This window comes from Microtus ochrogaster, chromosome 15, assembly GCF_000317375.1.
Source record: "Microtus ochrogaster isolate Prairie Vole_2 chromosome 15, MicOch1.0, whole genome shotgun sequence".
Classification (NCBI taxonomy): domain Eukaryota; kingdom Metazoa; phylum Chordata; class Mammalia; order Rodentia; family Cricetidae; genus Microtus; species Microtus ochrogaster.
Window position 1 is genome coordinate 19,723,594 of NC_022017.1, and position 22,887 is coordinate 19,746,480.

Below are 22,887 nucleotides of genomic sequence, written 5' to 3' on the forward strand. Positions count from 1 at the left end.
GCTGGCCTTGGTGAATTCCCGAAAGAACATCCCCATTGTCTTAGAGTGTGGGTGTACCCCTTGCGGTCCTGAGTTCTAGCAAGGAACTCAGGAGGTGGAAATTTTTAAGTAAAAAAAAATAAAAAAAATATACTAAGCCTATACTTAGTGGAAGGGACACCTGCTTGGAATTTTTGTCAGGTTTTGTAAACCTTTAGTCCCCTCCTGCTATTTCTAACACAGATAATAATATCTGGCCTCTGTTGTGCCATTAACCAGACACTGTCAACAAGGCTGGCTTTGAACCTCATAAGACAATGAGTACATTGGGAAAGGAATGAAGGAAGCAGAGAAGCCAAAGTTAACTCAGATGGAATAATAATAATAATAATAATAAATAGTGTTTTAATTCTGAAAAGCAGTAGTTCCAAAATGCATGTTTTTGTATTTTTATATATTCACAATTATACCATGATTTGAAAAGCTATTATCAGTTTTCCTGCACTATTATCATTCTCAAAACAGTTAACACCATGCATGAAGCACAGAAGAAAACCTTCATCTTATTTCTGCAATCCCTGTTGCTCTTTTTAATGCTTAGATAAAATAAGTCTATGCTATCAGTGGCAGATGACAAGAGGTCTGTGCTCAGATGCTGTGTTAGCCTCCCATTCCCACAGATGCTTCGATACCATTCCACTTGTCTCAGTGCCCCCCCCCCACATGTGTATAACACCTCACGATCGTGCAGTACCTTCCTTCAAACAGGTGACTCAGCATCTTGCAGCCACTCTCTGCTACCTCGGGAACAAGGGAGTGCTTCTGCATCAACTCTAAGACATTCAGGTATACTCCTTTTGCCAGCAGGATTCTCCTGAAATTAACTACAAGGTGTTCTTCAAGTTACTTATAGAAATGGAAGCATACATTTGCACGAACACATATAGCATATTGTGTGTTGCACTAGCTACTTAGAGATCATTAATAGCTGTCTATTTGTCACAAATGTGTGTCATTCCTGTTTTCCATATTTTATTTATTTACATTTACTTTTTATTTATAGAGTAGACTAGTAATAATATAATCAGTATATTAAAACCCATAAGAATGAATTGTCTTATAGAAAAATGTATATAAGCAACATTCTTCACAATAAGGATGAAAATTAAATGTCCTTCTAATCTTTAAACTTCACAAAATGGACAGGCTTATATAGAGCTGAGATTCATTAGTAGGATAGATGTCAGTGAGTAGACTAGAGATACTCTAGAGATGTAGGACATCCATCCATTGGTGATCGGAGCCAGGGGCAGGCCTGGGGAGAAGGACCACACACATTCATGTAGGGAGCCAATGGCCAGAACTCACTGGTGAAGGGACTAGGGGAATGGCTAGTCTGGAATGCTCTAACTACTTTGTACATCTCCTACAGTAGACTGCAAATGTTGTTTTTATTGATCTAATCATGCACACATTGGTAGATAGTGTTCACACGGATGGCTTTTGCAGAGTAACTCCTATATTTAGTGAACAGTACCGCGGCCTTGAGAGCTGGCTTTATAGTATGTATACAGAAAGCCTACATTGTAGGGAGACTGACATGTAGTAACCCTTTCTTGCAAGGAAGTCCTTCACTATACTCTAGCCCAGTGCCTTGAAGTATTTTGTATTAATTGTCTTGAAGCCTTTACAGAAATATCAATTCCAAAGCAAGATGACCGAGAATTTGAGGATAACCTGGACTACATAACAAGTTTCAAGTCCAAAATGGACTAAACAGTGAGACTCTGTCTCAAAAGACCAAATAAATAAATAAATAAATAAATAAATAAAACAGGAAAAAATATAATAAAAAAAAAACACATTTAAAACTAAAAGCAAAACCAGAGGTCAGACCTCCCGAGACATCCAGAACATCATGCATTAAAATACACAATGAGTTTTCATATCTCCTCCACAGTGCCTATATCCCAACCAAGGAGAAACTTCTAGTCCAGTGGTCCTCAAACACCAGTGTGCCTCAGACTTCCCTGAGGTTCAGACACAGATCACTGGGTACCAACTCCAGAGCTTATGGCTGGATTGGTCTCTGTAGAACTCAGAGATTTTTAGAGTTCTTGTGTAATGCGTTAGTTCCCCTGAGCACATTTTCAGAATGTACTCACAGCAAGGCAATGAGTAACTCAAACATGGCAAACACAACTGAGAGAAGGTGGGCATCATGAAGTCCCCTTTGAGTATACAGAGCATTTTCATGTTTTCCCATTACTTGCAGAAGATTATTGCCCTTAATCTACTCCATCTCACCAGAAAATTATCTGCTTTCAAAGGCAAATCACAAAACACCAACTCTTACAGTAGTTTACTGACTGCCCATTCAGCGTTTATTTCCTCTGATTCCTAATACCCTCCTTCCCAGCTTAATTTTTGTCTTAGCTAGCTCACATCTTACATTCTTTAGTTATGCTTCTTGTCTGCCTTCCCTAAGAGTTTGACTTTATGTGCCTAAAATTTTTATTTAACTGGCAAACCACACAGACCTAGACTGTCTGGTCTCTAGCACATAATATGAGCTTGGTACTTTGCAATTAAATTAACTGATTAATTAAATGAGGAAATTATCGTGAAAGATATACCTATGCCTTCAAATCTCCCTGGTTACAAGACCCCAGTTTTTCCTCTCTACTTCTTCTTCCTACTTCTTCCTCTTTTTCTTTTTCTTTTCTCTGAGATCCAGTAGCCCAGGTTGGCCCTGAATACACAATCCTCCTGCCTCAGCTTCCTGAGTGCTGGGATTGTAGACCCGAGTCACCAATCTGTCTAATTCCTTCACCCTTCATAGTCACTGTCCCAAGAGACTTAGTGGTGGAGCTGAGGAAGGAGGCTGCTGGAGATCCTCTCCCTCCATTACACTAGAAAGCCCAGGGCAAGCAAGGGCGTTCAAGAAAGGCTCATCCAGCAGGTGGCCTGGAGCAAGGGTGTGGGGCTGCGCTCAGTGTATTAAAGGCAGGAACTGATTTCCAACAGGCGTCAAGCTGACTCACAAGATCACTGCCTCTCAGAAGCCATAACCAAAACAATACCAAGTCACAAAATCTTGACGACTGAATGTGACCTAACCTAGTTTCCAAATAGTTCAAATGGCAGCGCCATCGTACTGTGCTGCTTGGTGGCAAACCTCATCTCCTCTGGGGACACCTAGCACAGCAGCTGCAATGCAAGCCCTGTCCAGACCTCCAGAGCTCCTGCAATGACTCAGTCCCGGGAGAGGCCCTGTCATCACTCAGGGCCTGTCTATCCCAAGCCTTTATGTAACGTGCCAGATTCATTGTTGACTAATTAATTTTGTTCCTTAACAATTTCACACATAAATGTAATACATTTGATTGCACTCTCATTTTATTAAAATGCCACCAGAGAGATGGGAGAAACTGGAGAAAATATACAGGAGAAACTCTTCCCTTTTGATTTGACATAAAGGATAACACAGAGAAGCATGCAGGAGGTACTGTGTCTGTAGTTTTCACTTGCCTGGCTTGGTTACTAAAATATGATGCGCATACTACTGTGTCTCAGATAAATCTTTCCGCCTTTTTGCTGTTTCACTGCCTAAAAATACCCTTTAAGAGCTGCCAAGTCCCGCAGCCTGATGAGTTTTCCTGGCAAATTTTCCTGTTTATGGGGCCAGGAATCTGAAGCAGTTTGAGCCAGGATTTTAAAGCTTAAAAAATCCTCCCAAGGTATATGAGCCACTTCCTCTCTAGAAGTACACAAAACTATAATACAAAACTTACACATAAAAGATCATTTTCAAAAAAATTATAACTATAAACATTTTATTCTGAATAAGGTTTACCAGTTTTTGAAATGGTAAATATCTCATTGGTCTTGCCTCTATAAAGTTCATATAAAACAATAGCATGAATAAATATCTACTGGAAAATGGGCAATCTCTTTTAGAGGAAAAACGGTCCTATACGGGTTCCAAAAATTCTCATAGTAAGCTAAAAGGCAATCAACAGAAACTGGTTCCTAAAATAGGTGTGTGTGTGTGTGTGTGTGTGTGTGTGTGTATCATATATTATACATATATCTCTGAAAGCTATACAGCTATTAAAATGGCAATGATAACATTAATAAATACATTTATTAATATGAGGATGAAAATATAAAATGTATTAAAAATGGATATATGTTCCAATTCCTACAAACATATAGCATTTATGTCATGAGTACATTTGTAGAAGTTCTAAAGAATATATCTAAAAGCATTATTTTTTAACCTTTCGCAACATACACACATCTGTATCCACTCCTCTATAAACATACCTACATCTCTATATATTTGACTTTTTCAGAACTTATAGCTTCTAGAAGGGAATAGCAGCACAAAATCATTTCTCTGTATTAAAGCCCATAGTCTTTGCCTTACCATTTTGTTCCAGGAGCGTGGACAGTGCATGCGCAGCTGCTTGGAAGACATCTTTGGAGGAAGAATGCATCAGCATGGACAGCATCACTTCCCTGTGTGCAGGGAACCTGTCAAAAAGCCAACCACATCTCAGTTTGCAGTCTCCAGCTCCCATGCTCACCCTGCCTATAAACTCTGACAAGGCAGGCCTGGAAGCTGAGCTGATGCCACCTCCACCCACAATAAAAGCACAAACTGAAGAACTCTCTAAGAAAAGGTTAGATTCAAGCATAGCGAACACTAATATTTCTCTTTCTTCAAAAGCCTGTAAGCCATACAAAGGGCACATGGCTTTACAGACACAGAATGAGGGGTAGACAGCTACTCAGTTGCTATGGAATCACACAGGGTGGACATATAAACAGAGAGAGGTTACATCCCAGGAGGAATAGACCAGACAGCACAGGATTTCCTCCTGGTTCTCAGAGCAGGGTCCAAAGTAAACCATATGCACTGCTCCCTTCTAGAGTTTTCCATTTCATGTCCTGGACTAATTTTGACTGCGGAAGAATGAAAATGCACACTAAGCAATTGCTGCTAAAGATGTCGCAGTAAACTGTGACAACCAAGCCGTGCCTCATGCAAGACTTATAGAAGTCATACATTTCCTAATATCGTAGGCGCACGAAATATAAAGAAAGGAATTAGAGCATGCAGTGAGCACTGCCCCACAAAACAGGATGAGAGGAAGGGGTGGGTCATCAGAGAAGCCATAAACTAGCAGAAAGTAATCTTTACAAGATGAGGTGCTAGGAAGAAAAATATAAAATGAGGAAATGAGGATAATGCAAAGAAAGGGGGAAATAAATATAGTAAAGAAGCAGAGCAGATTCAAAGAACAGAGGAAATAAATGTGTTTTCTTTTCCTAATATATGTACTGGGAAGATCTCCAGAGTGCTGAGGATGACATGTGCTGTGGATTAAGATGTATAAATTGCAGCCTGAGTCAGCCTGGCCAGAATGTTCCTGAAAAGATTGCTCACGTGGGATCATTCAGATCCTGATATCAGTTTTCTTCTCCAGATGTTTAAGTAACATCTGATTCATTAATTCACTGTTTTCCAGCAGTGGGCCATTATGCAAAGAGGCCTCTCCGTAGACAGGTCCACACTGCTGTGTCACGCTGGACCTGCCAGAGGCTGCTTCTAACTCAACCAACCTGCTGGCAGGTGGCAGAACCCTAGTACTCAGCTGGCATGAATGAACATGTGTTTGTACCTGGTCAGCCAGAAAACTGAGGGGTTCATTCTCCAGGATTCACAAACTGTGGAATGACTCATGATCCCAAATCCCGAGTAGAGATTAAAACACTCTTACACCTCAGTAGAGATTTAAATTCTGTACACCTCACCAGGCATAGATGCAGAGGCCTGCGGTTCCAGCACGGGCTACGCTGTAAGGCCCTCTCTTGTGGGAAAACTAGAGAAGATCATATTCCCACCACTAACATGTAGCAATACTGATGCCTAAATACCGACATAAAAAACTATCAACAACAGTATCTGTGCACTGGCCAAAACAGAACCCAAGTTTTCTATTGTCAAGTAAAAGCACTGACTGGCCATCTTCGTCTCCAATCTTCTCGTGCAAACTGTTCTGGTACATAAGGAGATTATTTAGTGCCCAGCACGCGGCTTCCTAGATTAGGAAAGAAGAAGAAAAACTGTATCAGAACAGAAATGATTGGAAAGCCTTTTATGAAATCAGAGCAGTGGCTAAATGTCTGACCTGCACATGCTTGTTCTTTCTATGGTGTGTCAGGGCTTTGTAGCAGGGTTCCAACCAGAACAGCTTCTCAGGGTCCTCCTCATCGTTGCTTTCCTGAGGCTCACTTCTTTCCTCCAAGTCTTGGTTTAAGAAAATGGTCTCAGCTTTAAAAAAAAAAGTTAAGTGTATATGTATTTTACAGGGATATATTTTTTAAAGATTTATTTATTATGTATACAACATTCTGCCTCCATGTATGCCTGCATTCCAGAAGAGGGCACCAGATCTCATTACAGATGGTGGTGAGCCACCATGTGGGTGCTGGGAATTGAACGCAGGACCTCTGAAAGAGCAGCCAGTGCTCTTAACCACTGAGCCATCTCTCCAGCCCTTACACGTATATTTTTACAAACAGCTTGACTGGCCAAGCCTACATTCAGTATTCGAATGTTCTTCACCAACCTTGGCTAATTGTTGTCTGGGTTTTCTGTCCTGCCCAGTTCCTGCAATTGTTAAGTCCCAAAGAAATCATACAAAGGTCTATATTAACTATAAACTAATTGGCCCATTAGTACAGGCTTCTTATTAACTCCTATAACTTATATTAGCCCATTATTCTTATCCATGTTAGCCACATGGCTCGGTATCTTTTTCAGCGAGGCAGTCACATCTTGCTTCTTCTGTGGATGGATCAGGACTACAGAGCAATGGGCTTCCTCCTTCCCAGAATTCTCCTGTTCTCATTGACCCACCTCTACTTCCTGTCTAGTTGTCCCACCTATACTTCCTGCCTTGCTACTGGCCAATCAGCGTTTATTTAAAATATAATTGACAGAATACAGACCATTCTCCCATACCAGCTAATCATGAAGCAATTTCTAATACTTTAAACATGTCATAACTCTGCTCTTTCAGAATGAGAGAGGGTGGGTACCACCATCCTACCAAACTAGAGTAGGGTCAGCTAAAATTATCTGGTTCTTGTCATCCCATATGAACATGAAAACCCATGCTTGTTGGTGCCATGGAAGTTTCCTCAACTGGTAGAAATGAAGCTCTGACTTAATTCTCAGCACTTAAAGAGAGAAAAGGAATTCGTCATTAGTCGTGTGACTTACTGAGGAGCGCTAAGCAGCTGAGGGCAGAGATCTGTAAGGCTGCATTCTCTGGATACTGCTGGACAGCTCTCACCACAAAGACATGTACTTCGTTCAACACCAAGATGTTGAAGAAATTACCTAAGGTTAAGTGAGACATTACATAAACTCTCAGCCATACACCTTAAAATGCATTTCCTTACACAGCAGTGGTTAAATCAAAAAATCGATCTAATGCCATAGCCCAAGATATTAAATCAGCAATATATGACATAATTAAATCAAAGTGACTTTTTGAAACTTTGGTTCCTACTGTTGTCTGCCCTACTAGACGACATTGGTTGAGTAGGACCAAAGAGGCGTCTGCTTAAATCATCACACAGAGATAAGTGGGCATCTCTTACTTATGGCACTATAGTGTTCTGAGTTATCACAATGTTCTCAGGGTCGACCAGCTTACACACCTGTGCCCTTCTTGAAATGTAACTTGCAACCATCTCCCTTATATAAAGGCACAGGCCAGCACATGACCGTTGTGCTTCACCAGAGACACTTTGTTGTTTTATTATCATTTTAATATTTAATTTAAGGTAAATTCTTTAAATATGTTTTCAACTAAGACTAAAGCCCAAAAAAAAGTGTAGACACCTCTGGATTACTATTTTCTGTTTTGATGTAATACAAAGCTTCAGTCAAGACAAGTGTTCATCCTATCTCCCCCCATTAATGAGTTCCTTGCAGGGGAAGTCTACTCTCATTTGTTCTAGTTTCTTGATGCCCACAGTACATTATCCCTGTCCAACTTAATACACTGAACAAAAGCACAGCAAGTTCTTCCTCCCCTCTAACCAGAGCTCAGTACTCACTGATTGATACCTCCACTGTCTCCTGCTCTCACCAGCCTCCAATAACCAGAGAGTGATGCACACAGCTATATTCAAAGCCTAAGTTTCCCCTTTATTGACTGCATGATCCAGGATGAGACACACGCTGCAGAGTCAGAGACCCTCATGGAAATGTGGGGGTGACAACAATATTCCAACAATGAGGACCAAGCCATGGACCAAAAGTTTATATGGATAAATATATATGTCTATGAAATGACTTTGGGGCCTGTGAAAGTAGGTGTGAACATGATTACATAGTCATATCTGACAGTCTAAACATAGAATTTTAAATAATTAGTCATAAAGGAAAGAAGCCAACTAATTGCTGTGTACAAGACTATAACTCAAATTTTAGAAACTCATTTTTAATTGAGTCTATCAAGGAGCTCTCCTAAACATTAAGCCAATTTCTAAGTTACACAGGAGACATAATGGTGATTGTGGACAATGAAAAGCATAACTCTGCAGAATGAAATCATAAGAATAAGGTTTTTTAAAGGCCTTCTCAAAATTAGGATGACAGAAAGCCAAATCTCTGTTATGGTAGCCTAAGTTTGCATAAATGTTGCTGATGATCGTTTAGGAGAAACACCACTAGAGTCAGTCTCCAACAGTAAACACACTATTTTATCTACCCTATTATTTACTTTGTTCTTTAGTCCACTAGTCTGTTAATAGAAGTGTTGAGAAAAATCTCCGAGGTGTACATCTCAGAGAAGTTGTGATGTCATCAGAGAGGCACAAGATCTGTGAGGCGAGAGCAAGTGTGCCTGCAAGTACAGCCTAGAGGGAAAGCTTGTCTGCTCTGCTCTCTCCAAGGCGAAGGTCTGAACCTTCACAGCAGAAAGCATTCCTTGTCACTCCTGTGCTCTGACCCTGACAAATGTCACCAGAGAGGCATTTGCAATGGGAGGCTTTGGAATGCTCAGCTCTTGAGTTCCACAGAGGAGAAACTCACAGCAACACCAGCAAGTGGGCCTCAGTGACTGCCCTTTTATAAGCATGGAAGTCGAGATGTCCACGGACCTTACATTTAGAGATACCAGAAATGCAATACAAAATAACTGCATCAATGATTACATAAATAAACAAATATCTTTAGTAAGTAAAAGGGACGATGATAAAACAAAAGCAAACCAAAAAAGCAATCAAGGTTAACGTTCAGGTCCAAAACTAAGAGTTTTATCAGAAATGTATTTTTAAAATAAAATAAATCCCCAAATTAAATTTGCTCTGGGAATAATGGCTTATTGTTTGAAAATCTGTAGATTTAATTCCATAACACCAGAAGAAAAATCTTTACATGTATTGTTTGATATTTAATAAAATTCAGTGCTCATTTCTGATTTTTTTTAAAGTGACAGATGTAAAAATAGAAGTAAGGAATAAGCAGAGGAAATTTTCTAAACTTGATAAAAATGTCATAAAACAAATTAGATTTTGACCTATAAAAATCGTGACACTCATTATTGTGCATGAAAGAATATTCAAAGTTTTTATCTCTAAGATCAGGAAGAGGACAAGGATAGTGTCAAACAGTGCCTTCATTCAGGATTGTGCCGAGGATTCTGGGTCATGCAAGAAGGCAGAGAAGTACCCAACATAATGAGTGGGATGGAGGGCATAGAGCACCACTGTTCACAAGCCATTAACTTACATAATCTACTTATATGCCTCAAAAATTGTCAGGATTAAAAAAAATGACACATAAAATCATGTTCATTTCTTCATGTAGGCACAGTTCACAGGCATAATTTCAAAACAGATGCCAACTATGATTATAATGAAATCTGAGCACCTATAAATAAGCAATGAAGATATGTGAAACCTGCACAGACTAGAGACATCAGTTCTTCATAACACGATCCATATATTTTTGTCATTTCTGTACAAATTTTGCTATAGCTTTAAACAGGAATAATAAATTCTCAAGTTTGTATAGAATAGTAATGAGCCAATAAAAAGCCCAGACATAAGGCATAAGAAGAGGAATTTGTGGGCACCTAACTTTCTAGTGTTTCAGATATCAGATCTTAGAGACCATCCTAGAGTTCTGATCCAGAGAAGTCAAATTAACCAGTGTAACAGAAAACCATAGGCAATCTCATATCCTCATCATATGGTCTAAGATGATGCCACAGCCTGGCATCTAGGACAGAATCACATTGAACATAGGGGCACAGCATCTCTAGGCGGCACTGATTTGATTCTATGGAGTATATATCAGCAGTAAGCCTGTCACATGGAAGATATACATGTAAAATACAATATATATTATATAATATACAAATATATAGTAATGCATATATGATGTCTATATATTTTATATATCATAGAACCAAATATTTATATTTTGCAATATATAAACTATATATAATATATGTAAATCATACAACCATACTTATATATGCATAACTATATTTCTATTATATTGTACATATATATCTTACATGTGACAGGCTGTGCATCTTTGGATACATACTCTACAGATTAAAATCAGTGTGCTCTAGACCCTGTGCACCTATGTTTAATTTTATTTATATTTATACACACACACATATAAAACTTTTGAGGACAAGAAACATTTTCCAGCCCTGGTAATACAGTAATTCTTAAGTTGAGTGTTAAGATCATTTTTGGCTTTCTGCTTCATATTTTCAACATAATTTTTACTTACTCTTTTAGTTAGCAACCATAGTTTCAATACAGCCCCACAAAAATACTTCCTGGAGATCACTTAAGAAATGAAAATGCAGACTTCTCCTTAACACCAGCTGTCTATTATTTGTGTTCCTTTTATAACTATTTGCTACTTTGCAATATTTCTACCCGGTGTTTATCAAGATGCTACTTATTCATTAGCATAGAATTCATGGAAGCTGCATGCATATACACTATATGGGTCCTGATAAAAAATGAAGAATTAAAACTCACCTAGTGTTAGCCTATGGAGCAAGGAGCAGCTCACTTCTTGAATTTTCTCATCGGCAGGGAATGCTTTCATGGCTTCTACCACAATATTGTAACACCTGACATTCCCACTCATGAGAACTTCAACATTGCTGCCTGAATTAAAAAAGAATCATAATCACCAAAAACAGTATGTATTTTTCTTTCAAATATGCATACAAATGAGTATTGCATAGATAGTGTAATAGGTAAAGATCCAGATGCAAACAGCATGTTTCTTCATATAGCTATAAAGATTCTATGTTGTTAGTTGCTAACACAACAAGATGTAGACTTTAGCTTTGGCTCAAGTATAAATTATTCTTATTTCATTCCTTGTTTTAAAATTTTAAGGTATCTGAAGGATTAATAATTTATAAACCATCCTACCATTCTTCCAAAAGCAATCTACAGATTCAATGTAATGCCCATCAAATTCCAACACAATTTATTTACAAAAATCGAAACTTTATTGGAAACATACAAAAACAGCAAAATAGCTAACAACCTTTAATAATTCTGAACTAATAATATAGAACTGCTGGCTATATCACCATCCCAGAGTGCAAGTTTATTGCAGAGCTATAGTAATAAATACATCATGGTATTAGCATTAGCATAGAAACTGAAGCAATGGAATTGAAGATGAGATAAAAATCTAAACACATATAGAAACATGATTTTTGATAAAGAAGTCAAAAACACACACTGGAAAAAATACAGCATTTTCAATAAATAGTGCAGATAAAACTGGACAGCTGCATATAAAAGAATAAAAACATATCCCTATGGATTACCCTGCACAAAACTCAATAACAAATGGATCAAGGATTTCAATGTAAGGCTAGATTCCTTGAATCTGACAGAAGAGAAGGTAGGAATAGTCCTGAGCTCATTGGCACAGGGAATGACTTTTTGAACAGAATTATCAAAAAAGCTGAGAACAATTAATAAATGGGACCTCGTGGAGTTGAAAATCTGGATGGCAAATAACTCTATCATCTGGACAAACGGACAGGGTACAGAATGAGAAAATATCTTTACTGATTATACATTCAACAGAGGGCTAACATTCAAATTATATGAAGAACTAAGAAAATGCATACATATCAAAGAAACATGACAATTTAAAAATGGGGGTATAAAACTATGCAAAGATTTCTCAAATAATGAAACACAAATGGCCAAGAAACGCTTAAAGACATTTTAAACATCCTTGGTTATCATAGAAATACAAAGCAAGATTATTTTGGGATTCAATCATACCCAAATCAGAATGACTAAGATCATTAAAAACAAGTAACACCACACACTGGCAATGATATAGGGAGGGGAACCTTTATTCATTGCTGGTGGTAGTGTAAACTCATATAACCACTATAGAAATCAGTGTGGCAGCTCTTTAAAGAGATAAAAATAAATCTATCACAAGATACAGCTATATCACTCTTAGGTATTACCTTAAGAATTTTATTTCCTACTAGAGAAATACTTGCTCATCCATGTTCATTGTTGCTGTATTTATGAGATCCAGAAACTGTAAATACCCTAAATGTCCATCAACGGATAAATGGTTAATGAAGATGTGATATGCTTACACAATGGAATATTATTCAGTTGTTTAGAAATTGAAAGTAAGAAATTTTCAGGCAAATGAAGTGTCCTCCAGTGTCAGGAATGGGTTACTTGTAGTTCAATCATTTACCAAAGGGATATTTATCAGACATCATAGGCTGTTGTCAACACTACTGGTTGTTCTCTACAACCTGATGATAAGGCCCTATTGCTGAAGACAACATTTACTTACGTCATCAAACTTGGAGAAGTTGAACCAGTTCCTAATCAAAAGTTTTGTCTTTACTGACTGCCATTCATGGTACTAGAAGGCATTCTGCATGCTACCAGAGGAGAAAGATAACCATCAAAATCACCCAGTCACAAACCCTGCAATATATAATGACCTATCTGCATGATATACTGGGGTAGTAGTGGCACAAATGTTATGGGAATAACCAATCACTTTTTAAAAATTAGATTTAAAGCCCACTCCTTGAGATGGAGCCCATACCTGACACTGTTAAAGATGCCGAGAATCTGAGTTCAGATAGCTCATGGACTTAAGGGCAAACCTAATACTATTCTTCTACTAAAAAACATAACGGATCTCTGTGAGTTCGAGACCAGCCTGGTCTACAAGAGCTAGTTCCAGGACAGGCTCCAGAGCCACAGAGAAACCCTGTCTCAAAAAAACAAAAAAAAAACAAAAAAAACAAAAAAAAAACCAAAAAAAAAACACATAACAACAAAATGGTTCCTAATGACACACTGCTATACCCACAGATCAATGTTTCATTCAACACTTATCAGAGAAGCTTCTTCTTGTTGTAGTAGGAGGTAATTGATATGGAGACCTATAAGTAAACTACGCACAGAGAATGACTTTGAAGCACTCAGTCTGTCCTAGTTATGAATACCATTGCTATGATTAAACATCATGACCAAAAGCCAATTGGAGAGAAAAGGATTTATTTGGCTTATACCTCCATACCATAGTTCATCAATGAAGGAAGTCAGGAATGGAACTCATGAAGGGATGGAACCTGGAGGCAGGGCTGATGCAGAAGCCATTGAGGGGTCCTGCTTAGTGACTTTCTCATTGTGGATTACTCAGTCTGCTTTCTTAAAGAGCCCAAGACCACCAGTCTAGGGATGGCACTACCCACACTAGGCTTGGTCTTTCTACATCAGTCACTAATTAAGAAAATGCTCTATAGCCATTTTTATAGTGTATACAATCATTTTCTCAACTGAGTTCACTTCTTTCAGATGTGTTTAATGTGTATCCAATTGACCTAAATCTAGCCAACGTGCAGTCTTAAATGGGATGTCTTCATCAAACCCCTCCCCTCTGGGCCTCTTAAATGGAAGAGGAAGCAGAAAGATGATAAGAGCCAGATGTTATGGAGGACTATAAGGGAACAGGGTCTTCCAGACACAACATGACAGATAAACTCACAGAGACCATTGTGATGTGCACAAGGCCTGCAAATGTTCAAGTCAGATGGAGTCACGGTATTGAGAAGGGTCATTGGAGACAGGCTCACACTGTAACCAAGAAGTTATTTGCAATGTGTATCACTGACAAACAGAAGTCAGTTTTCTCCAATAGTCAGTCACTGGGTATATGTCACTTGGGGACAGGCCTCATGCCCAGTAATATTTGGCTAACACAAAACAAACTGTATGCTTGTGGACATTTTGTTTTGTTTTTTTTTTCTGTCTTTTGCCTATTTGTTTTGATTTTTACTTTTATTAGGATGTTTTGAAAGAGAGAGAGAAGTGATACAAAGTTGGGTGGGTATGGAGGTATGAAGGTTCTGGTAGGAGTTGTGAGGGGGAAACATGATCAAAATAGATTGTGTGTAAAAATGTTTTATCCATATAATTTAAGACAAAGAAGGAAAAACATGAGGGTTTTGTAGAAGTCTAAAACCAGCCAAATATATTTCAAATAAATGAGCTCAGCTGTCTGCATCCTGCTGAGGACATTGATTACGGTTTCTGCAATGTCTTTTCCTCACCCAAGGAAAGAACTTGAGATTATGTCATACGCTAGAACTGTGAAAATAAACTTGGATTTATTTCCTTCATCCTAGAAGAACAGCTAACAAAGGGGCAGAGACCTTGAGCTTCCTGGAGATGGCAGGCAGCAGGATATTCAAAGGTCAGATATATTCAAAGACAAAACACATGAGCAAGGGGCTGACATGAGTCAGGCAGTGGGGAAAGGAAGAAGTTGTGGAGGAAGCCTGCTGAGAACCTGCAGGGAAACACTTCTGTTTCTGAATGTAATATTGACTACTCACCAAACAGAAAAATGCCTGTCTGTAAAAGACCTTTCCAAGCATAGCTAAAACTATTTGTTTTTAAAAAAAAAAAAAAAACACTGTAATGCTTAAATGGGATTGTAAAAACACCAACGAATTTTTTAAGTGTATAACAAGGAAAGGAGGGGCCTGATAAAAAGCCTTCGCTGCAGAGCTGCTGTTAAAGCCGCTCGATTCCGCATTGTTAGCTGCTGCTGGCTTTGACCTTTGTGTTATGAATCGACACATTTTAACTGGTTTATGTCATAAGTGGGTGGAAGACAATGGATTCCAAGAGCAATTGGCATAAAATAAGTGAATAATGAACAGAGCTCAGGAAAAGCACAAGGCAGAAAATAGCCGACTCGCTGTCAGCAATGACTCAGAGCAATGTAAAATGTGACACTGTGCTTTGGCATTAGTATTCAGCCCCATCCTCTGGTGACTGATTTTCCGTAGATAAGAAAATGCTGTATTTTTATGAACGTATTAAAGAACATTTTCCCAAGAGCATTTGTTTTTTGACCCTGCCACAATGAAGTCTCATGCCATTGTGCCTGAAACCATACTTCTATATCATATGTGTATTGTATATGTATGATATGTAACATAATATTGCATATATTATGTGTATGCATAGAAAATTCATACAGTGTTAACAGTTTTGTAATACATATTACATAACAAGTATTGTTTATGTTCTTCACAATAAATTACCAATTTAATATAAGAGAACTTTACATGTGTGAAGATGAAAACACTACTATTGAATGCATGTTTATAGCTGGCTCAAAGCACACAAAGAAATACGAAGTACTAGTGTGCAATTATAATACAGAATCTACAGCCTATTGCAGCCAATTGGTAATCACCAGTAGTGTGTACAGAAAGTTATTTCTTCTGATTTCTACTTATTTTGATAACGTCGCTAAATTTCAAATCCTCAATAAATGCTAAGCAAAAATTGTAGAGTTCAACCCCTATTGTGTGGCTGTTTTGGCCTCTCGCAACCTCACACCCTGTCTGCACCCTCACCCACTTGTCCTGCCTCCATCAAAACAGTTGCTGCAGGTACTTGGAGATAAGCATGCCTCTGTATGCAGACACACACAGATGCTTATACACAGTTACCCACAGAGGCATGTACACACAGGACACATTCATACTCATGCATTGATGCATGTACCCACTCACACACATACATTCACATTTACATATGGCTACACACACATATACACTCACAACATGCACACATTTCTGTGCACACACATCCACGCTAGCGCATATGCACAAATGTACACACGTATACACACATATACATGTACACAAAGTACAGACTGACATACATCCATGCACACATACATGTACCCAATCACATAGATACATGTGCACATTCATACACACACACACACACACACACACACACACACACACACGTACAAGTTCATAAAACCAGAGTTTCCTGAGTGATTTTCCACTCTCCTGCTCCATATCTTTTTTGTTTCGTTTTTCTGGCACTGGGTATTCACCTTAAAGCCTCACATAAGGCAAACACTCAGCCAATAAGCTGCATTGTCAGTACTTTTTTACTTCATTTTATTCGAGACATGGTCCCCTTAAGTTGTCCAGGCAGGCCGTGAATACAGCTCCTGAGTGTAGCTGATATTTCAACACGTGAGCTATGGGCCCAGCTGCCCCCACATATTATGTTACTAGTGTCCAGCTCCTAAACGTTTCCCTGTATTAGTTCTACAGCACACCTCCTTACATGCTAAGTCCCCAGCGTTTAAGGCTTTTCAAGAGCTTGGCCTTTTCTACTCGTTCTTGAACCATAGGATGCCTGGCCTCACCTGAGATCATATCTGTGGTTCCTACTATACGTGAACTCAGAAGAGGCCAGGCACACATTTAAGCTTTTCACTACGGTTTCCAGGCACTAAGCCTAGAACTGGATGCAGCACAGTCTGGATAAGTATGAGTTAATTCAATGAATCAGTAAATGAAGAAGTTTAGCATCCACAGGACCTCACAAACACACGCACGCACACGCACACACACACACACACACACACACACACACACACACAGAATCCAAAAAAGACACATTGCATCACTCCACATGCAAATCAGAAAGCACGCAGAGAGGGTACTCACAAGGAACCGCCAGGGAATGAAGGCAGCAGAGCACATGAAACACAATTTCCTTGTCCCCTTTGAAGCTGCTGAGTGTGCTCAACAGTATCATGTAATCTTTGTTCTCAACAAACTCAATCAGCTGTTCCTCTGACACTAAATCAGGAAGGGAAAAAAACATGAAGATGCTTTAAGGTGACATAAAATTTTAATTCCTGAAAGATATATTTATAAGAACAAAGCATCACAAAGACAATATGCTCAAAAATGTTTTTCTGTCCCAAAGGCATAGAAATTTAAAACATTGAATTAGTTTGAAACAGCAAAATAATTCTGTTTTGAACTGGTTGGATAATCTTTTGAAATGAGAAATTATTAGGAACCCAATAATTCTCAGGAAAAAAAGGAGTATTTTCAATTTCCTTTGGGGAAGTCTACAGCAACCTAATAAGTACAATAAAGATGATGTACTGGAAGGAACACTCTATGACTCTGATGGTTGATAATAATGATGGTCCATTGGGATGAACATACTATGAGTCTTACCCACTGCTAATGAAGACAACCCTTTGGGATGAGCTACTATGATCTTGGCTACTGATCCTACAATACTGACCTGCTGATTATGACTATGTTTCTATTTTAATTTTTAAAAAAAGTATTTGTATTGTGTGTGCCTGCTTGTCAGTATGTGCAGCACATGCCTGTAGTACGCAAGAAAGCCAGAAGAGGTAGTTAGATCTCCTAGAACTGGAGTTACAGTGGTTATAAGAAACACTGTGTAGGGGCTGGAATTTAACCTGGGTCCTCTGCATGAGTAGTAATTGCCATCTCTCCAACCCCTATTTTTGATATTTAAAAACCAGGGATTTATGGTAGACTGCTGAAGGGAGACACAGCTAAGCATGTTGGTTCAAAAGTTGTTAACGGCACCAAATGGTAACTGAACTTTCAAATACTCTGTATTCATGGTTTTCCATGAGAAATCAAAAACTGTCATTCATTTTTAAGTGATATTTACTTTTAAAATTGACATACAATTACATTCTTTTATCATTTGAATATGTTGAACTCCGTTTGGAGTCACTTTAGTAAGTGGGAATCTCAAAAACTATTTGAAACCCCAGTCTGTTAGGGCAAGAATGGCGCTAACAAAACGTTTGAAAATTCAGCTCCTTAAGAGCAATCTTATCTTTTCAATTGTGTACCAGCATGTCAATGTAAGATAATGTGAAACTTGTTAGATTCATTGAATTATCAATAGATGCCATGAAACCTTTACATTTAATAGTATACTTCTCACAGTATCTTTTTAAGTTTTGATAACCATTTTTATTAACTACCTTTTCAAGATTAACTTTATTAACTAAATTACTGTCTCAGGAAACTTGATCCTCCTGAAAAAAATCAAAAATTGTTTTCTTCTTATATTTATAAAATATATAACACGGTATGATATTATAATATATTCTGAGCATTTATTAACGATCTTTGGATTAAGATTCTCCTGTTTAACAATCAGTGGTCTATGTCATTCCGTCCTGGAAAAACACAGCACTGGGGAGGGCATAGTGACAGCCCTCTTTCATTAGTAAGCATTGTCCAAATAGAAACACAGGGCGCAGGTCCATGAGACAACAAATTTCAAATTTTATCCTTCAATTCTTATGAAAGCATAGGTACAAGATGTAACACAGAGAAGACAGCCTGAGACACCTGAAGTTCTGTGCTCTTCACTGCAGTGAACTCTTCTATACAAAGCCTACATCATCGAAGAGCTGGGTCCCCAAACCAGCAGCCACCACTGAGTGCTAGCTAACTGCTAACCTCAGACCACTTGCTCAATTCTCCAACCCATTTCCTCAACAAGTGAGTCAAAGGACTGGGCAAAACTAGCTCAAACAGTCTGCAATCAACTGTTATCAGCTTCTGAGCCTGCCGTGAAATGCCTCTCTGTCTTTGTTTCTCAAGGACGCTCAGCGCTGGCCCAGTTCTCTACACAAAGTCTGTAGCAATTTCAAGTCTGACAGGATTCAAAATCATAACCCCATTTTAACCTGTACTTGACTTCATAGCTTGATGTTTTCTTCTTATGAACCCATACAATCCAGTTTGCAAAGTGAGCCTCGTGTCCAGTTATGCAATAGAAGGAAGTCTACTATAGCCACATGATTAATAAGCTGTGAGTGAAATCACACCACAGAAGGGAGCAACATTACCACACTAAGAAACTAAGAAAGTTTATTTCACTTTATAAATAGTATGATTGTAGATACTGATTTTTTTTCTCGTCAATTATATCCATTTTTTTCCAGTACAGGTCATTCTTCTTATGAGTATGTCAAAATAAAGAATTTACAAGTTTAAATACCTCTCTCAAACAGCACATGTAAAGTCTTGCATCCAAGTTTCTGAACTTCATCATTGGTTGAATATTTGTGCATGGCATCAAAAATCAGCAAGAAAACATCGCATTCTTCATCCAGTATTAGCAAAGTGATTTTACCTAATTTGAAGAAAACAACGTGATGTAAGTACACAGTCGTTTTTAACAGTTGGTACATTAATTTTGCTTGAGGTCTAGGAATATTTCATGAACCTTTATTTTGATAGACCACTTCATTGCCCCAAATGTTATCCATAGCAAATTCTTTCCAAGTGAAATGGATTCCCAAATACTTTACTACACTTTTATAATTTTTGGCACACCATGCCATACCACAAACACAAAGCCTGGGCCCTCCTACCTTACAAACTTCAAATCCATTCCTATCTTCCCCCTTGACCATTATCATCTAAATATTCTTTGGGAACCCTGACCTGACCCTACCCTTGCTCCTGGTCTTCATCATTGAGACCATCATCTAACAACTATCTGAGAGAAAGTGTCCAGTCATCCTTCCAAGTTCACCCGCACTTTCATTTCCAATGAGTCAACTCATTTCATTAAGAGCCAAGCCATTGAAGTGTTAGCTCTCAAATACTTCAAAGTTCTCTTCCAATAAGTTAGTTCAGCTTTCCTATCCTACTGAGGACCTCTTCCCATCACACCAAGAATGCAGAAATAGTTGCTTAATTGTTCTGCTTATTTTAAACTTCTACCCAACTGTTGATAGTTCACTCCCTGAACTGTATATCTAAGACCTAAATGTGATCCTGGAAGTCCCATGCTGGAATCTTTTAATCTTTTCTATCGCTCTTAAGTACACCACATCAGATCCTTTATAAAACCTATCATATCAATATCCTTAGCCCATGAATGACTCAAGTCTCGATATGGTACACCCATTGCTTCTCTTAAAGCCTCCCTCGAAAGCCTCTTTGAACTTGCATTAGAACAACACTTTCCTGCCATAATCTAAGATGTAGCACACATAACATCCATTCCATCAACAACAGTAACTACCATGAAATAGGGATAGCAGCTATAAAGAGTTCTTTACTGGGTTTGTGTGTATGTGCATGTGACATTGGAGACTGAACAGAGAACCTCAAACATGCTAAGTAGAGACTCTACTGCTAAGCAACACCCCTAGCTTCATAGTGACTGCTTTTGTGATACAATGTGTTAATCACTAGTTGGCTCATTTCATTATAACACATTTAATCAACACTAGAACCTCACAAGGTAAGTCTGAACTCCTCTTTAAGAGTTAAAAAAAAACTAAGGCACTAAAAGACTAAGTAACCCAAGCGACTTAGCTTAATAGCTAATAGGAGGCCGAGCTGGATTAAAAATTAAGTAGGTCAGACAAGTGGAGAGGCCTACAGAGATAACCCCAGCACTTAGGGTGCGGAGGGCTGAGAGAAGAAGACTGAGTTTCACACAAACCTGGGCCGCAAAGAGAGTTCAAGGCCAGTCTGCACTAGGAAGACAGTGAGACCCTTAATCAATTTTCGACAGGTCACTAAGGGAATTTAGCGGCTGTCTGTGCTGTGGCAGGTTTCGCGATATTTCTCTTATAATCATTTTCTCACTACACCTCAATCATTTCTCTCCATGCTTTAACCCGTCTGCCCAGGCAGCCCCATTCCCTAGCCACATATGCCTAATCAAATTCAAACCGAATAATAAAAATTAAATAAAACCGAAGTCCAGTTTTCATATTTCAGATGTTCATCAATCACATCGTGCTACTTGTTCTGGCAGCGGGCAACACACAGACTATTTCCTCCTCTACAGAAGGGTCACTGGGGCGAGCGCTCTATTATGACAAGTGAAAAGTGAAGCAAGAAAAAAATTTAAGCTCCCAAGGATGAGGGTTGAATAATTGAATTAAGACTCTTTAGGAATCTCCTGTCTCCTGTCCTCCTGGCCCTGGTCCTTAGACTCTATCTTGTTCCTTCTCTCTCTGAGGGTCTTCATTAGCAGGACCAATCAGGATCCTACTAATTCTACTAATCCCCCACTCTCCTGTGCGATCTCCCTTCCATCTTCTCAGGTCTCTGTAGCTGTGCACATGAAATTCTCCTGACCTCAAAATGAAATCCTATTCATTGAACAAAACCCCCAACATTCAGGATTACGTTTTTGCCAACCACAGGCATCTATCATGGCAATGACCACAACTATTATACCATCTCAAAATCTTGGCTTTGGTCTCTTTGTCTCTTGACAGAGGTCGCCTTAGGCAAAGGCTCAGGAGCATGGAATCAGAGCCTGATTGTGTCACCTGGTGGCTGAGGCCACCTCTCTGCTCATCAGTGCCTCTCACCCAGAAAGATAAGGAAAATGCCTATCTGGGGTGAAAAGGGTTTTGAAAGCATGTTACATTTAGCAAACACTCAAGAAGTAATGCTACATGCTTTATCAAGACAACATTGTCAAGGCGGATACAGAAAAAAGGTACCAAGAATGTGAATTATGGGAGCAGATTTTGAAAGCCATGCTAGAACTAGAAACGGGAACATGGGAAGACCACATAAACAGCATTCCGAACCAAGGTCCTGGATGGCACCTGAGAAGCAGCCCGAGACAGGAGGCACAGAGAAGGCAGACACAGAAAAAAACCTCTCTAGAAGCCACAGCTGACCAGTTCCCACTTTGACCCTGACCGCAGAGAGGAGGGAACATTTGTGGGATGTCTCACCTGAATCGAGGAGGAGATCTAAGGCTTTTAGTCCTACTGTTGACAGGTTGACATTGGCTTGGTGAACAGTTAACATTTTAAGAATCAGTCTGGAATAAAAAACCCAAATCACATGACAATGGAAAGGTTATACAGCAAAAGCCAAGGACACTCCTCAGTGGAAAAGTCAATGGCTGGCACACCTGGCAACTTGAGGCCAACCCCTGGCCCACATGGTGGAAGAAAGAATGGATTCCCACAGGTTCTTCTCTGCCTCTCACTATGTGCCATGGCATGCATGTGCCCCCCATGCATGCGTACATGAACATACATATGAAATCAATCAATCAACAAATGCATTTTTTGACACAGGATCTTACTATGTAGTCCCAGAGGGCATGAAACTCACTATATATCTCAGGCTGACCACAAACTCATAGAAATCTACCTGCCTCTGCCTCTCTAGCATTGGGATTAAAGGCGTGCAACACTGTGCCAACCTAAATGCAACGTTTTGTTAATGAAAGTTTGAACTCATAGATTCGGTAACATCCAAAACAATATTTAAGTACTGCTTTTCACTCACCTATACACTTTCTGTACTTAGTTCTGTTCAGCAAAGCTTACAGGATAGGTTTATCCTTGGTACAAACTTAAACCAAGCTTATAAAATTAACAGCGTGGCTTTGAGTGTAGCTTTTGGCAGAGAACTTGCCTTGCATGCCCAT

At 38.9% G+C, this 22,887-nt stretch overlaps 1 protein-coding gene across 1 annotated transcript in view; it reads right to left on the reverse strand.

Moving 5' to 3' along the window:
* Positions 1-22,887, reverse strand: part of Lrrk2 (leucine rich repeat kinase 2) — a 138,760-nt gene that overhangs the window by 107,310 nt on the left and 8,563 nt on the right. The window contains exons 4-12 of the mRNA XM_026782744.1: positions 22,181-22,269; positions 19,462-19,596; positions 17,112-17,246; positions 11,077-11,208; positions 7,277-7,396; positions 6,180-6,322; positions 6,010-6,089; positions 4,412-4,518; positions 734-863 (exon numbers count right to left, since the gene is read on the reverse strand). Of these exons, the coding sequence (XP_026638545.1) occupies positions 734-863; positions 4,412-4,518; positions 6,010-6,089; positions 6,180-6,322; positions 7,277-7,396; positions 11,077-11,208; positions 17,112-17,246; positions 19,462-19,596; positions 22,181-22,269 (1,071 nt within the window). The remainder of the gene's footprint in view (positions 1-733; positions 864-4,411; positions 4,519-6,009; positions 6,090-6,179; positions 6,323-7,276; positions 7,397-11,076; positions 11,209-17,111; positions 17,247-19,461; positions 19,597-22,180; positions 22,270-22,887) is intronic.